At 49.6% G+C, this 15,441-nt stretch overlaps 2 protein-coding genes across 2 annotated transcripts; both read right to left on the bottom strand.

Annotated features, from left to right (window-relative positions):
• On the bottom strand, nt 1–12,268 carry si:ch211-1i11.3 (mitogen-activated protein kinase kinase kinase 5). The gene is made up of 28 exons (XM_037454808.2): nt 11,556–12,268; nt 11,320–11,459; nt 10,517–10,707; nt 10,261–10,429; nt 9,731–9,837; nt 9,400–9,570; nt 9,116–9,228; nt 8,756–8,915; nt 8,464–8,614; nt 8,243–8,347; nt 8,035–8,084; nt 7,469–7,564; nt 7,077–7,161; nt 6,814–6,947; nt 6,196–6,323; nt 5,290–5,426; nt 5,089–5,194; nt 4,816–4,973; nt 3,776–3,977; nt 3,518–3,686; nt 2,934–3,096; nt 2,411–2,596; nt 2,199–2,304; nt 1,873–2,107; nt 1,666–1,778; nt 870–967; nt 702–778; nt 1–543 (listed from the first exon to the last, which is right to left on the bottom strand). Exons 1-28 carry the CDS (start codon nt 12,091–12,093, stop codon nt 447–449), a joined length of 4,185 nt encoding a protein of 1,394 aa, XP_037310705.2. The 5' UTR covers nt 12,094–12,268; the 3' UTR covers nt 1–446.
• A 533-nt stretch (nt 12,269–12,801) lies between these two features.
• snip1 (Smad nuclear interacting protein) lies at nt 12,802–15,431 on the bottom strand. The gene is made up of 4 exons (XM_037454009.2): nt 15,127–15,431; nt 14,840–14,972; nt 13,812–14,359; nt 12,802–13,694 (listed from the first exon to the last, which is right to left on the bottom strand). The coding sequence occupies exons 1-4, from the start codon at nt 15,285–15,287 to the stop codon at nt 13,424–13,426; spliced, it is 1,113 nt and encodes a 370-aa protein (XP_037309906.2). The 5' UTR covers nt 15,288–15,431; the 3' UTR covers nt 12,802–13,423.
• Nucleotides 15,432–15,441: the final 10 nt, after the last annotated feature.

Here is a 15,441-nt window from a genome sequence, read left to right on the forward strand (position 1 = left end):
TCCAAGAGGTTCTTGTTTATTATTAAGGATTAAGGTTTAACGATTAAGGTTTATTATTAAGGATTTTTGACAGCATATACAGTAAAAATGAAGTTGTTTTTTCCCCCAGTACAACAACAATAATAACTTAGATCCTGACTGGAGGTTTGTGTGAAATACCATAAAAAATGTCACCAAAAAGCTTGCATATTTATCGGTGTGTTTGTAGAGAAATCTAAAAGACATTAAGTCAGTCGTCTTATTTGGCAAAGCCCTGAGAAAAAGTTTAAAAAAAAATAAAAACATCGGACTTTTTTGCACCTAAAACCGGATGAAATGTTCGATATCTTTGGAGGAAAAATAGAGTCACAGACAAGGCAACTGGAATGGATCCTGCTTTTTGTCCCTGCAGGGACAGCCCCCCCCCTCAGATAATACTGTCCTTTGATGCACAACATCAGCAGCCATTAAAGAAGCGTGTCCTCGCTGTCCTCATTGTGTGTCCTCGGCGGGGTCTTCCTACGAGCGCTGATCGCCGCCCAGATTCTACACAGCACGCCGCCTCTGAAAGCAGCCAATCGGATCGCAGCGTTGAAACACAGGGGAGCAAAAATCAAAACCATCTCAAAAACACACCAACAAGAGTCTTCTTGACTAAAGGGCCCGTATGTGTGTGTGTGTGTGTGTCCTTGCGTGGACAGCTGCTGGTTGAGGAAGCTCACCTTATTCCACAGCTCACCAAGTCGTCCCTGGAGGCGGCGTACAGGAGACAGTCCAAGGTGAACTCGTGGGCGAGCAACTAGGAAGCAGGATTGGACGGATTTGGATTAACGGGAGGAAAAAAAACCACCACAAAGAGAAGACACGAGGCGATCTGTGAGCGAGTTTACCTTATTGATTGTGTTGTGATCTACGGGGACCGAACTGAGCCAGTGCACCAAAGCCCTCGCTTCTGGTCTGGAGCTTTTCTCCGTGGCCGCCCCACCGTCTGACAACGTGCAGGAGGTTTACAAACAGTCAGCGTGGATGGTTCAAATAACAGATATATTCTGTAACGTCGTGGTTTTTAACGTCACACACAAAAAGTAAACTAAACTAAACCAGCACGCGAGCCGTGGCTCGGGCCCGGCAGGCCGCGTGATCGTTTCCCGAAAAACTGAAAAGTCAAGTCTGAGCACGTTATTCCGACGATTCTCTGACGAACCTGTCGGGCGGAAATCTGCAGCCCGGGGGGGGGGGGGGGCGTGGCAGGGATTGACTGGTAAGTGTTAAGAAACACTAAGCAGCATTACCGAGCGTATCGATAATCCAAAGAGGGCTTGGTCTCTTCATGCAAAAGTCCTCATGCTGCAGCTTGCGCAGTTAAGCACCAGACATTAGGCGTAGTGCTGACTCCTCATCAGCGAGGCAAACAGATGGAGATGTTTAAAACAGCAAGAGGATTGGTCTATTAGTCAATTCGTTTACATAAAGCCACATATTTAATTTAATATACGTTATTTATTACAGCAGTTTGTGCACTCTGTAGCCTTGCAATGCTGTATTCTTGTGAACAATTCACAGACCCACACTGACCCATCACCACACACGTGAGATTTCTATCCGGTTGAACGTAGATCTTTTAATCACATGGGTTATTGTGCCACCTATGGGTGCATCGGTGTGGCTAAAAGAGAAAAGCATTACCCTCAGTGGCTTCAGCTCTTCTCAGTGAGTCTATCTGCTCCTGCTTCCTCTGGACAGAGTTCCTCAGTAGCTGCTGATATTCTCTCTCCTTCTCATTCAGCTGACTTAGAAGTCTGAAACAAAACAAACTCTCAGAAGATCAGAAAACGGCAGAGAGCAGAAAGATCCCCTTCGTTATTACGTGAAAGCAAAAAGACTGCATGCTACCGGGCCGTCTCGAGCCGCAGGTCACTCAGTTTCTCACTGAGGGAGAAGCTGCCGTCTGGGGGCGAGTCGGGTCTTTGCGCGTGCGGGACCTCGTACGCGAAAGCCGGCTGCTCCGTGTCTTCTGGCGAAAACACGCCGTCCGAGACAAGAACCACAGGAGTGTCCGGGTCGGCGTACTGCTCTTCAGCATTGCTGTCCTCCGTCTCAAATGAGGACTGCAGCTGGAGTTTCAGCTCTGAGACGGGGGTGTGGGGGGGGGGGGAGAAATAGGAAAATAAGAGGAGTCCCAAAGCTCGGAAGTTTGACCGGACGGGAAGACGCCGTACCTGGTAGCAGCACAGTGATGGCGTCCTGCACGGCCTGCCTCAGCAGATTGTCCAGAGCAAACATCCAGTGAGGTTTCACCTGCTCCTGCCTCAACACCTTCTTCACCTGCGTGAAGGAGCGGAGGGTTTAACGAGATCAACATCTGTCGTCTCTTCCCACCCCCCTCTCTCCCCTTCCCCCCTTCCCACTGCAAAATCCCTATCCGACGTACCGCCTCCTGGAAGCTGAAGAGCACGGCCTGCAGGCTGCTGGGTGACACTGCGGCGGAGCGCATGGCGGTCCGGAGTGCCTGCAGGCGGCCCGTCAGCAGCCTCCGGTCGGGGGTGTGGATGTTGTCCCGCAGGCAGCTGATGAGCTCCGTGATGTTGTCTGCGGTCAGCGCTGTCCCTCGGTCATGCTTTTGAAAGTAAAGGGTAACATAAGGACACACTACTTCTACCTAACCATCGAGGTCTTTCTTGCTCATTAGGGATTACTTTATTTAATAAAATACATCTGATTCCAACCATTTCATTGTATAATAGGAAAAGTAAAAATATAATCTATGATTTGCAATGATTCTGGTTTGCAACATAATTAGATTTTTAGAGAATTGTTATAGCTATTTGTATATGTAGTCTTTGGAAGTACATTTAACCAGAGAAAGAGAGCGACTGCTTTTGAGCATTAGTTAAATGCATTTTAGAAAAGGAACTTCCCACACGCGTTATGCATGAAGTCACTTCTTCACCCACCTGAGGGACAGACTCCAGTATGTTGGAGACGACGAGGCTGATGTAGTCGGTGAGGACTCGGTGCAGCGTGGCTCTCCTCTCGCTGTTTTTTCTCAGCATAAAAAGACCCATGTTCTCATCTGCTGAGGCGGGACTGCTCATGTCTGATGGGTCCTCGGGTATTCTGGACAGTAGCAACAAAGAGATCAATCACACCATAAGAGAATTAAACATTTAAAATATATAAATACAAAAAGATGTATTAGGAATAATTTTTGTAATACATAACACTGCGGAAGGCCTATTGAAATTATAATGTTGGTTATTATTACTTTTATCGTATTATTCTGCACCAACTTTGAGTTGAAAAAGAAAGGAGGTGCTTGAACTTGAAAATGTTAGCAAAGAAATCCGACGTGGCTCTTTTTTTTTTATACGTCGTCGTCTGTTGACTGCATTTGACACAACGGCAGGTCGCCCATTCTACGCCTAAACAGGATGTACCTCATCACAGAATCAGACTGAAACCGCACTGTGGTGTTCCACTGCTGTAAGAGCCTGGTCTATGAGATCTCAATCTCCTGTTGGGCAACAGCCCGACTCACGACAAGAGGCTGCTGGTGCTGGGGGGGCTCTCGGAGTGGTCACTTGCCCCGAGGGGGGACTGGTGCCTCCTGAGGTCCAGCGAGTAGGACAGGTCGATGGAACCCGAGAACGAGTCCGTGTCCTCCACCAGGATGGAGACGGGCACGGACAGGCTGCGTTGGTAGTCAGCTGCAAGCGAGATTGGCGTTAAGATACGAGCGAGCTTTAAATACAGAGTGTGGCGTCTGGAGTGCGGGCGAGACCACCCCCCCCCCCACCAGCAGAGACGTAGTCCACGGGCTCCGATTCCAGCGGCGCTTTGGCCCTCTTCCTGGGAGACGACCTGAGGAAGGTGTCGCTCAGCAGCTTGGCGGACGAGGCCCGGTCGTCGGGTTCCGGCACAAAGCACTTCATGATGAAGGCCTTCGCCTCGTCGGACATGCACTCCGGAACCTTGGGGTGGATCTTGAACATGCCCACCTGGATGGGATTGTTAAAAGTAAATTGTTCAGTTTTGCAACTTTACCTTGGGATAGTGCAATAAAAAAGTCTACAGAGTTCTGTGAGGCTTTGTTATACAGATAAAACTCGAAAAATTAGAATATCGTGCAAAAGCTCATTACTTTCAGTAATTCAACTTAAAAGGTGAAACTAATATATTATATAAACTTATTACATGCAAAGTGATATATTTCAAACCTTTATTTGATACAATTTGATGATTATGGCTATATATACACACACACTAATATATTAGTTTAACCTTTTAAGTTGAATTACTGAAAGTAATGAGCTTTTGCACGATATTCTAATTTTTCGAGTTTCACCTGTATGAAATGGAGGCAGATTTTGGGCACAGTAGTGCTTCAAGTTAAAAACCAACCACGTGATAGCCATGCTAACATGCTAATGTTATACCAACCACGTGATAGCCATGCTAACATGCTAATGTTATACTAACCACATGATAGCCATGCTAACATGCTAATGTTATACTAACCACATGATAGCCATGCCAACACGCTCATGTTAGACTGACCGCACGATAGCAATGCTAACACGCTAATGATCTTTCATAGTTGAATGTGTTAGCATGCTAACACTAAACACAATGCAGTGCTGATCACGCCGACAGTTGAAAAGACGACGCTTGGGTAATTTATCCTGAAGCAGACGGAACCGTATCTTCCAAATCTAACGGCACCCTGTCCAATAGTTAAGATGTTTCAGACCGAACCAATAAATAGAGGCCAAATGTAGAACTGTGCCGTTACAAAAGCACCACAATCTGTGTGTGTGTCAACTTTTCCTTGGTTACCTTGAACATTGCTGCCTGAGGACTTCCCAGCTCATGGAAGGGGGGTTTGCCTGTGGCCATTTCTATAATAGTGCACCCCAGGGACCAGATGTCGGCCGGCTTCCCATAACCCCGAGGCCCTTGGTCTATGATCTCCGGGGCCATGTACTGAAGAGTTCCTATTCAAATACAAAAAAACGGTAAACTGTTGTAATCAGTTATGTGAAATTAAAAAAATGGTATCTGTATGAAACAATTCAGCCATGAATTATGAATAAATGGGCATCAATTTACCAGCAAACGTCTCGGTACACGGGTTGATGCCTGCTAATCGTTTAGAGGTTCCAAAGTCAGAGATCTTCAGCACTCCGCTGTATGTGTTGATCAGTACGTTGTCCCCCTGCAGCAAAGACACACAACACACTGCAGTCTCACACCACCAAGCTCAAAATGATGCCATTTGTCCCCTTCAAGTCCCACGGTGACCCCACTCGCCTTGATGTCCCTGTGGACTATCTGATTGTCGTGAAGGTACTTGAGTCCATCCAGGATCTGTTTGGTGTAGAAGATGATGGTGGCCTCGTTGTCTTTCAGGGGACCCCATTTGGAGCGCAGGAGGGACGACAAACTTCCTTCGAGATTAAGAAAAGTGTAACATGATGTAAGCGGATTCATCAACAACCTCGACCATGTCCACTGAATCAAGAGATGATTTGTGTCCCACTGGTAAATGCGATAAGTCCCGTCCCGGCTTCATGTGGCAACACCACACTATTTTTTGCCATATTGCACATTCTTTCAACAACCACGCCACTGTCTGAAGACGTTTCTTTCTTCAATGAGCCCGGATGTTGAAACCACCCACTTTCTAGCGAATGTCTTCGGGTACGAGTTACACAATGACAATGTCAAACCACATAAACAACACCAGCCAGACGCCCACTTCCTCCATGCTTAGTCAAAGGCATCGTCCTGTACCAAAGTCACAGTGAGTTTGGAAAAAGGAGGAGGGATTCGTTACGTCAGCCCTTCCAAGAAGGCCCGCAGTGTTTGGTGGCCTGTTTTCACTTCTGGGAAAGAACATCCTTTCATCTGGTGACCTTACACTAGTTTGCTAATGTCCAATTATTAACTTGGGCAACACTGATGTATAATTCCAGGTCTCTGTGTCATAAAAGTGAAAAAAAGTATTAAGTACAGAGTAGAATGTCTAATCTTAGACAACCTCCTGCAGCCTTATACAATGTTAAGACTCATACTGCAAGGTTTGCACCTTATACCTTATTTCATGTATTAAAAAGTTTGGGTACGTTTGTGTGGATTTTGGCTGAAGAGGTCCATTTAGTGGTGGACAGTCACCCTGCACTGCGTAGCTCAAAGTTCACACTTTAGGATCCGTACCTCCAGGTACTTCCTCCATGAAGATCTTGATGAAGCCGTCCTGACTGACGGAGCCGAGGTATTGAACAATGTTCCTGTGTTTGAGCCTCTTGTGCAGAGCGATTTCCTCGTGTAGGGGCTGGGAGTACCTGGGGAAGAGGGAAATAAAAGGGTGAAGGGTGTGTTTTACAAGGTCAACGACACAGCATCCTAGAGGGTTTATTAAGGTCGCTGATGACTTTATATTCAAACAAAACCTGCACAGTTATTGCCGTGTTGGACAAATCAGTTTGATAAAAGTCAGAAAAGCTCAAGGGAGATGCATAAATAAAAGACAAATGACAAAAACGACAAAACTGTGAGCAGTGTAAAATTTGTATTTGAGTTGAAAAAAATAAACTTGAAAAGCTTGAAAAACCTGATGTCACATGACAGCTGGGGACTCTATTAATACAACAAACACTGGTCCTTAAAAAGGGATTTAAACGTTTCCCTCGGAGGGAATCCGTTTATCCACATGACGTGGAATGAAAAGTGTAAACACTCATCAGTCTCGGTGCCAGATCACTTCCCTTCAAGGTCATTGTGGGGAAACGGTGCGTCTCCCGGTAAGGGGTGAGTGCGAGTGTTTTCTCATACGTGCGGTCCCTCTCAGGGATTTCCTTGATGGCGATGCGTACGTGGTTGCTCTGGTCCCTGCCAGCGTACACCACTCCGTAGGTCCCTTTACCCAAGATGACCTTGTCGCCGTTGTCATTGGTCTCATAGATGTACTGCGGGAGGAGGGAAAAAAAAAAACGAAAAATCTGAGGAATCTCTCGAGGAGGAGAGAGAAATGTGCACGATGCAGCACGGACACATGACTGTGTTTTGGGGAACGTCTTCATGTCGCTGGGACTGACCTCTGGGATTCCCTGAGCCACTGGGTCTCGGTCCTGGTCGGGCTGCTCAGCCAGCTGAAGCAGAGAGTTCACCAGCTCGCAGAAACTAGTGACGACACAGAAGGAAGAGGCCTTATTGGAGGAGACAATGTGAGCCAAAAACAGGTTTCGGGGGATTTCCATTCAAATGAAGAGAATGCCACCGACATCAGAGGTGCCGACAGACTTTAACCAAGGAGGTGACCCAGTAAAAGGTATAGAATCAACAGTTTTCAAGCAGCGGTTCCCCTTTGAGTTCATGAATGACACACAGGAAGAAGCTAGTGTACAAGTGGCAGCAGGCGGTCGACAAGACTCATTTAAAAAAAAAAAAGCATCGCTTCCCTCAAATCAAATGCAACTGTATTCCTCACCCTTTACAGTGAAGCTCAGAGGGAAAGCACAGCTGGAAGTCATCCGAGTTGAAGTGGACGTACAGGAAGCAGCTCCGCTCATCAATCTTTGAGACACTTTAGGGGGGGGAGGGAAAAAAAGGCTAATTTAACCATCCTACATTTACTGTGTAGAGCTCTGATAGACATAAAAGGATGTTGACACAACAGACTGTTTACCCATCAATGCGCGCTCTGTTGCAGGGAGAGGGTTGCAATACAAAAAAGGTATCAGCTTTGGGATCGATTGAGTCAGTAAACGCTGAGGAGCGAGGCCTCAAACACAATACCAGCCCATAAAGTTGTTTGCCTTCGGGGGGGGGGGGGGGGGGGGCTGGTTCCTCCAGCTCAGCACATTACTGCTTTTTGGGTGTTTGCTGAAAATTGCCCGAGTGGCAAATCGAGCGCGGGGCCAAGGTACACGGCGACGTCGGGTCTGACTGACAGGCCCCCGTTTCCCAGGCAACCCCACGTGTTTTGGGCCCCGCGACGCAGCCTCAGGCTGGAATCACACACGGAGCTGACAGCGCGTGACGTGCTCCACTTACCTCACTCCGCGGATTGCAGACGCTGGGAAAGTCCACTGGTGTAGGCCTTTCTGTGAAGTCGAGGAGGGGGGGGGGGGGGGGGGGGGGGGGGGGGGGGGAGTAAAACACAGAGAGAGACGGCATGTTGTGCTGAACACGGGCCGAGCGGAGGAGCGAGACAAAAAGTAACAAGGTCGTATTTCTTTCTTTCTTCGCGGCGCGCACAAACCTTCACGGGCGTGACGTGTTCCAACTGGACGGTGCGACTTCGGTCCTCCTCGCTCACGCACACCATAGCTGGCTGGAGGACTTTGCTGGGCTCCAGAATGAGCACCTGAAAGGCAGGACATTCGTATGCATATTTGTAACGGGGGTGGTGGGGGGGGGGGGTGTAAATAGTGCTTCGTTCGTGGGTGATGGAACGCGCGGAAGTTCTCAGCGGGGACTCACTGGGCAGCGGCCCGTGAAGTCAGTGGGCCTACAGGTCTGCAGAAGCAGGTCCATCCAGAAGTCCATGGTGTCTTGTTTAGCGGATTTCACCTCAGGTAGCTTTGCAAACTGCCGGTACAGGATGTAGGTCTCCATGATGGATGCCACGTACCTGAGCAGGAACACTTGCCTGATTAATCCTCGCGCAATAAACCCAAAGGCCTTCTGGGAGAAAAGTATATGCACTCCTTTATCAGATGGATCGATCATCACGACGCGCTGCACGATCACGATCGGTGAAGAAGTGCCTTACCAGACCGGCGCCTGCAGCCTGTAGAGTTTTTCTGAGGCCGAGGTGACTTTCTGATGCTCGTTGACGAGGATGTTGGCTCCGAGGTAGAAGCCGACGTCCCAGTAGTCCTTCATCTTCTCCAAGCTTCCTTTCCGGCCCAGCAGGGTGCTTAGAGTCACGCCTGAACACAAACACAACAGAGTGAAACAGAAGCATCCCCAAACTAATAGACATGCATAAAACATTTAAACTGTGGCTTTGCTAATTTGCTAATAACCTTTGGATTTTACCCCATAAACATGATATGTAAAATTGGGGGTAAAGTTGGTTACTATTTGTCACTGATTCCCTCCGACCAATAAAGCGGACTGCATTACCAACCTGTTTTGCGCATCTCGATGGAAGTGTCAAATTCATGTCCAGCAACCATCAGGAGGACCACGTGGTTGATGCCCGAGTGCAGAGTTGGCTCCATCTCAAAAGCCTTTCCATACCTGTGGAACAGCACAAGAACACCGGCGAGCTGAAAACCAGCACCGTGACATCGGGCACACCAGGACAACGATGCAAATTAAACCGCAAACGCATGCAAACCCGGGCAGCCTGTGCTAAAAGCCCGAGGCTGGTCCGGCGAGAACCGGTCCCAGAGCGCCAAGCGGCCGTACCAGTAGCAGGCCTGGTCTCTGCTGCGCTGATCGGTGAAGCCGGAGCTCATGAACATGTCCTTGTAGATCCGTCCACACAGGCAGTAGATGTCCGACACCACATTGACCCCCGACTCCACGATGGGAAGAATGACCCCCAGGGCCTTGGCGCGATCTCCGGGCTTATTTCTCCTGGCGGGACAAAATGTGACTTTGTCAGTGGTGAGGGGCTTTGACCAATACCCTTCATATAATACACGAGCACGGAAAAGGCTGCACGCCGCAGAGAATAAATCACGGGGGTGTAAATGTGTTGACTTGTAGTTTAATGCACTAGGAGCCGTCTGGGTACCTGTTCAGAGCAAATATGTAGTTAAATTTGATGTTCTGGTGTTTCGCGACCAGACACGAGGGCAGGTCGTTGAGCGTCTCCACCAGTTTGATTATAGCATCGTAGTCCTGCGAAAAGAGGGGTGTAGCATTCCAAAGCGTTATTCACCTCATGGAGAGTCATCGAATAGTTTCACTTTGTGAGCCGCTGCTATCCAAACACATGACCTACTGCCAGGTCTCTTGCAGGCCCCAAATCAGTTTGCTAAATCGAGTTAAAAAATAAATAAATGCATTGATACTTTTTTCTTATATTGAACACTACAAGCACGCTGGGCTCTGCAACCGATCAAGATGATGACCTGAACTTTTTTTTTCTTTTTTAAAACAATAGCTGAGCTGTTGCGGCAGAGAAGGGGGGCGATCCGACATTCCTCCTTCTGGTGCCGCGCTCGGACCCCGCCCATCCACGGCCTTCACGCTGACCTCGAACCACACACACAGCAACACCCAGTCACGGGCACACAGGTCAACACACACGCACGCACGCACCTGGATGTCCCTGTAGGACAACAGCAGGTTCATGACGATGTCGGGGGTGAGCAGCTCCACGCTGTCCAGCCGCTGCTGGATGCGGCTCAGCTCGTCGCTCAGGGCCCGGCCGCTGAAGCGCTCGCGCGCCGTGCGGATCTCGTGCCTGATGGACTCCTGGAAGTACTCGCTGTCGGGCACAAAAGAGGGAGCGAACGATGACGACGATGACGATGATGATGATGTTGTTGTTGTTGGACAGTGAGCGACGCCTGACCTGGACTGAACTTGCACGTTGTTCAGCAGATGCACCACTCTCTCCACCAGCGGGGTCAGCAGGGGCTCCAGCTGGAAACTGGGCTGCATCAGGTCCTGGATGGCGCTCATCATGGTGGTGGCGTCGCAGGCGAACACTTTGCCCTGAGGCGACACCACGTACGGGATGAACGTGTAAGTGCCACACTGCTCCTGGAGGTGGAGGAGGTGGAGGAGGAGGAGGAGGAGGACACACACGTCACACACCAGGAGATCCTGAGAGTCCTCGGTGCTTTGCATCGGAATGCTTGAAGTTTCTTTTCAGGTCTTTCCCGAACGCAATTGATTAACTTCCGATTTGGCCTTTACTCTGTAGATAATGTGGACTTTATCAAATCGTTCTTATCTTTGACTCCTGCAGGGGTTGCATTGTTTTTTGGGGGCTTTTCGCTGGTCTACCTAGTTGTGCATTCACTTTCTATGGATTCTGTGCATCTTATGAGGTCACAAATTTCACAGACCAGCACATAGAAGAATATTCAATATTACATGACATGTCGCTTTTTATCCAAAGTGACTTTTCAACCATGGCGGTACAAACTCAGAAGAGCAAGAAACAAGAAAGTACAATTTCATCAAATAAGCCGATTTGCAACTTGTTATGGATAAGAGTCATTATTAAGTACAACTTAGTGCTACGGTTTGTTAGTTTTTGTAGAATCATCAGCTGCTTATTTGAGGGATAAACAACAGCTCCATCATCTCTCTCCCAACAACAACAACAACCAGTGGGTAAAGACAGCATGGCTCTCATTTCAAAGTCACCTTGAGCGCCTGCACGTCACTATCCTGCTTGTAGCAGTATAGAATGATGTTGTTGGTCATGCTGAAACTTTCCCTCACTCCCAGGTGATAGTAAAGGGAAGGCTGGCAGAAGGAGTCGCTCATCTCCACCACGGCCACATCTGTGTAGGGGGGGGGGGGGGGGGGAGAAATGGATTCGGGTTAGTTTGCGTAAGAAGCGCGCGCGCGCGCGAGTCGTCCGAATGACCCCGACTTGCCTGCGTTGTAGAAACTATCCAGAATGTCTGTGGTGCCCAAAGATAACCTCTCGAACGAAATAGTTTTGAGAAGCGCGTGCGCGTCGGCGCAAGCTTCCTTCAGGCAGCTGAGAGTCAAGCTCTCCTCGCCGTGCGGCGCCGACGCGTCCTCGTTCACGACGTACGCCACGGACACGGCGCGGGTCCGGCTGCGCGGGGAGGTGAGCTGCTTCCCCGCGGCCGCCGCCGCGCCGCCGCCACCGCTCGGGTCCACGGACGAGGCGTCCTGCCACAGGCTGCCGGCGGACACGCGCACGGGGTCCTTGCGGCGCTGGTCGTGCAGGCTCATTCTCCTGCGCTCCGTCGTGTACATGTTGCGCGTTTGTTGTTCCGCGGCGCGAGCTCGACGCAGAAGCGGCACCTCGTTTGGGGGAAGGGAGGGGGGGGGGGGGCGCTGACCAACAACGACAACGAAAAAAAAAATGCAGCGACACGGTTGCGCGTTCGTGTAATTCCCCAGGTGTGTCGACGCCCACGGGAATGACGTATCCACTGTCATTCCCGTACTCCTCTCTCCAGTCGATCCGCCCCCCTCTCCTTTCCTCTCCTCCCTCCCCTCCGCCCCGGTGACATTTTGAGTGAAACTGAACGGAGACTCTCACGTGACCTCCGCCCTGGAACATTTTTCCACTAGTTTGTGCCACTTTGGGGTCATTCTATTGAGTAAGTGCGCCTCACGTGTCTTGCAACCACCGCAGTGACAGCTTTTCAACAAGCCTCTTTCAATGAGGTCTTAAAAAACAAAATATTAAAGGATAGAAAGTCGAAATTATGAGCCATTATTTCATCAATTCAACTTTATCCGTCTATCTCTTCTATTGATGGTGGCGCATGTAGTTTGATGCGGTTCTAATCCATGTCGAGGTGTCCCTGAGCAAGACACCCAACCCCTAATTGTTCCCCAGGCAAACATGTAACGCATGGGTTATGATGCAATGTTAGTCGCTTTGGATAGAAGCGTCAGCTAAATTCTTTTTTGTGTGTGGCGGAAATGGGCTTCGATGCATTAAAGAGAAAAAAAAAAACGGTGGGCAGGCTGGGTCAGGCAGAGGAATCTTGTGGTCTCTGGCTTTGCTTCACTTGCAGCCATGTCGAGTTATTTGGTTTACTTAAAAGCCAGAGCGTGCAGTTCATTCAAGACAATGCAAAGTTTTATATGTCCAGTAAATATTCATCGTAAAAACATGACAACGTACAAAGTCCTAGCCAAATTCCCACCGTCTTTATTTACAGTACACAAATGCTTTTGTCTTCAGAAACAAACAAACAAAAATAAAAACACGGAAGTCTGAGAATACATACAGCGGGAAGGACATTCCAGCATTGACTATTTCCCCCCTGCACTACGAAAGCAAAAAAAGGTCATATGATTCCATGTTGTGTGTCTAATGGTTTACTCTCGACAATAATGTGATTCACATTCCACGTATCGTACGTTGACATTTACAGCTGGGACATGGACAAAAGGTTAGTCTCCTGCTAGACTGAACTGAGCGCTGTGATCCAAAAATATATATATATATATATATATAACTAACTATTGTATTCATCTGGCACCGAGCACGTGGCGTTGTGAGCACTTGTCGGGTGTGAACGAGTCAGACAGACATTACACAGTCAACCTGAGAGTAGGAAGTCTTCTTTGAGAGACAGTCGTGGCAGGTTTGAGCAATCGTTCAGTAATTACAGAATATACAAACCGGCCGTGTACTAGAATTGTATCAAACCACATTTTCCTCTCCATTGGGCTCCGTTCCTCGCCGACACAGCCATCCGATGAGCATTGATGGTGAGATTTGACAATCTGAAGGGACTCGAAGCGAGGCCTTTTACTCGTCGAGGCCCTCGTCGTCCTCCTCCTCCTCCTCCTCCCCCTCCGCCTTGGCGTCCACCTCGGTCGTATCGGAAAACTCGTGCAGGAGGACGTACTCGCGGCTGCTGAAGCCAAACTTGATGACGTCTTTCTCTTTGAGCTCGTAGTAGCGCTGGCCTTCGATGCGCTGGTTGTTCAGGTAGGTGCCGTTGCCGGAGCCCAGGTCGATGATGTACGGCCGCACCCTGCGCCCGCTGGTGCCGTCGGCTCGCGTGAACGCCATCAGCCTGCAGAAATGCAGACAGAAAGTGTTACTAATACAGAAAAAAAATGAACTACGTATAATGCGACATGGAACGACAACCACGGCAACGTAAAACTCCCACGGATAACGCCATTCTTACCGATACTGGAATACGGCGTGTTGCTTGGAGCAGGATGGGTGGTCGATGGGGATATCGGCGATCTTTCGCTGTCGCCCCAACAAATAGGCACTCTGCCTGTGAATGTACATGACGGGAAGGGCCTCGTCGTTCTTGAACGGGTACAGCCGCCACCGGCGCTTTGGGATGCGGGCCTCGGGCGGCTCGTTGTACTTGATCACCTCCCCGCGGAATGTGTTTGTGTCTTCCGTCAGCGCCCCCGAAAGTCCAAAGTTGGGCTTCTCTTTCTCAGCAGGTGGGTCGCCCGCTCCCTCGGGCTCTCCCGAGTCCGCTTCCTGGGCTTCATCCCGCCGCTGGCGGTTTTCCCTGCGCCGCTCGTTGTGCTGCTGCCTCTCGGCTTGCTGCGAGGCAAACACGCCGCCGCCACCACCGCCGCCGCCGCCTCGCTCCCTTTGTCGTTCTCGGCCACTCTCCCGCGGCCTGTCGGTTTCCCACCTGCTCCGCCTCTCCTCCGGCTGATCGTCTCGCCGCCGCCGCTCATCGCCGCCGGCCCGGTGCTCCTCCCGCTCCTGGGAGATTTTTTTTTTGGCAAGAAGGAGATTATTTGTCCATTGCAAGCTTGTACAGGTGGGAGTTGTTTGCAGTGATTACCGTCTATTGTAGGAGTCTCTTTACTGTAGGTGGGCTAAGACTCTGATTACGTTATTGTTATTACAGTAAGAGCAACAACAGAAACTAATTGACATTTGTGGTAGTCATGAGACTTACACTAAAAGTGCTCATGTGCTAATACTTTGGAGTTGTTCGGAAATCTGGCCCAATGTAGCCGAACAAACCAACGTTATTCCAACCTTTTGAATAAGCAATAAGACTGTTTGGAATTAGATGACGATAGACATGGTTATACCTGGGCAAAAAGTGCTCTATAGTGACAGAAAGTGGTATTTGTCACTAGAAGTGTCGGTCCAGCAGCACCAGTGTGAGGTCACTTTTCAATCTATTTGTAAAGCTTTCAAGAAGTGTCCCGCCGTGATTTAGAACCCACTCACCCGCTTTACTTTGCCATCGGCCCCGCGGTGAGGGGGGGAGCGGCTCCTTCTGGTTCGGGGAGATCTGCTGCCTCGCCTGACCGGAGACGTCTCTCTCCTCCCCGGGGAACGCTCCCTCGGCCGGGCGGGGGACCTAAGCGGAGAACCCAAAAAATAGGTGTGAATGCAGCTAACGTTTTTTAAAAAGGCTGCTAAGTTTAAAGGCATTTGCGACGAATGACCCACGCAGTAAAAACACGCGGTTAAAACGGAGTCACGTGGGGACCACTGATGGGAAGAAGCATCACCTGCTCGCTCGCCGCCTCGGTGGACTCGAGGTGCCGCTGGATCTCGACCTCGAGCGGCGGGATGTCTGTGGCCTAACGGGGCTCACTTGCTCCTGCTTTATCTGAACGTTGGGCTCGCGCTCCGGTGATTGCCGCCTCCGGTGTCGCTTTTCTTTGGTCATTCTGATATGTGTAAAACAATCCAACGGTTATTTAACTAAACACACATCGCCGTGCTAACAAAGGCGTTCAAAAAAACACAAGAGCTAACTCGCGATTACAAACTTCGACTGTTGTGCTCAAAATGACTCACTTCCGCTTCCGGCGGTACGTCGA

This window comes from Pungitius pungitius, chromosome 11, assembly GCF_949316345.1.
Source record: "Pungitius pungitius chromosome 11, fPunPun2.1, whole genome shotgun sequence".
NCBI classification, from domain to species: Eukaryota; Metazoa; Chordata; class Actinopteri; order Perciformes; family Gasterosteidae; genus Pungitius; species Pungitius pungitius.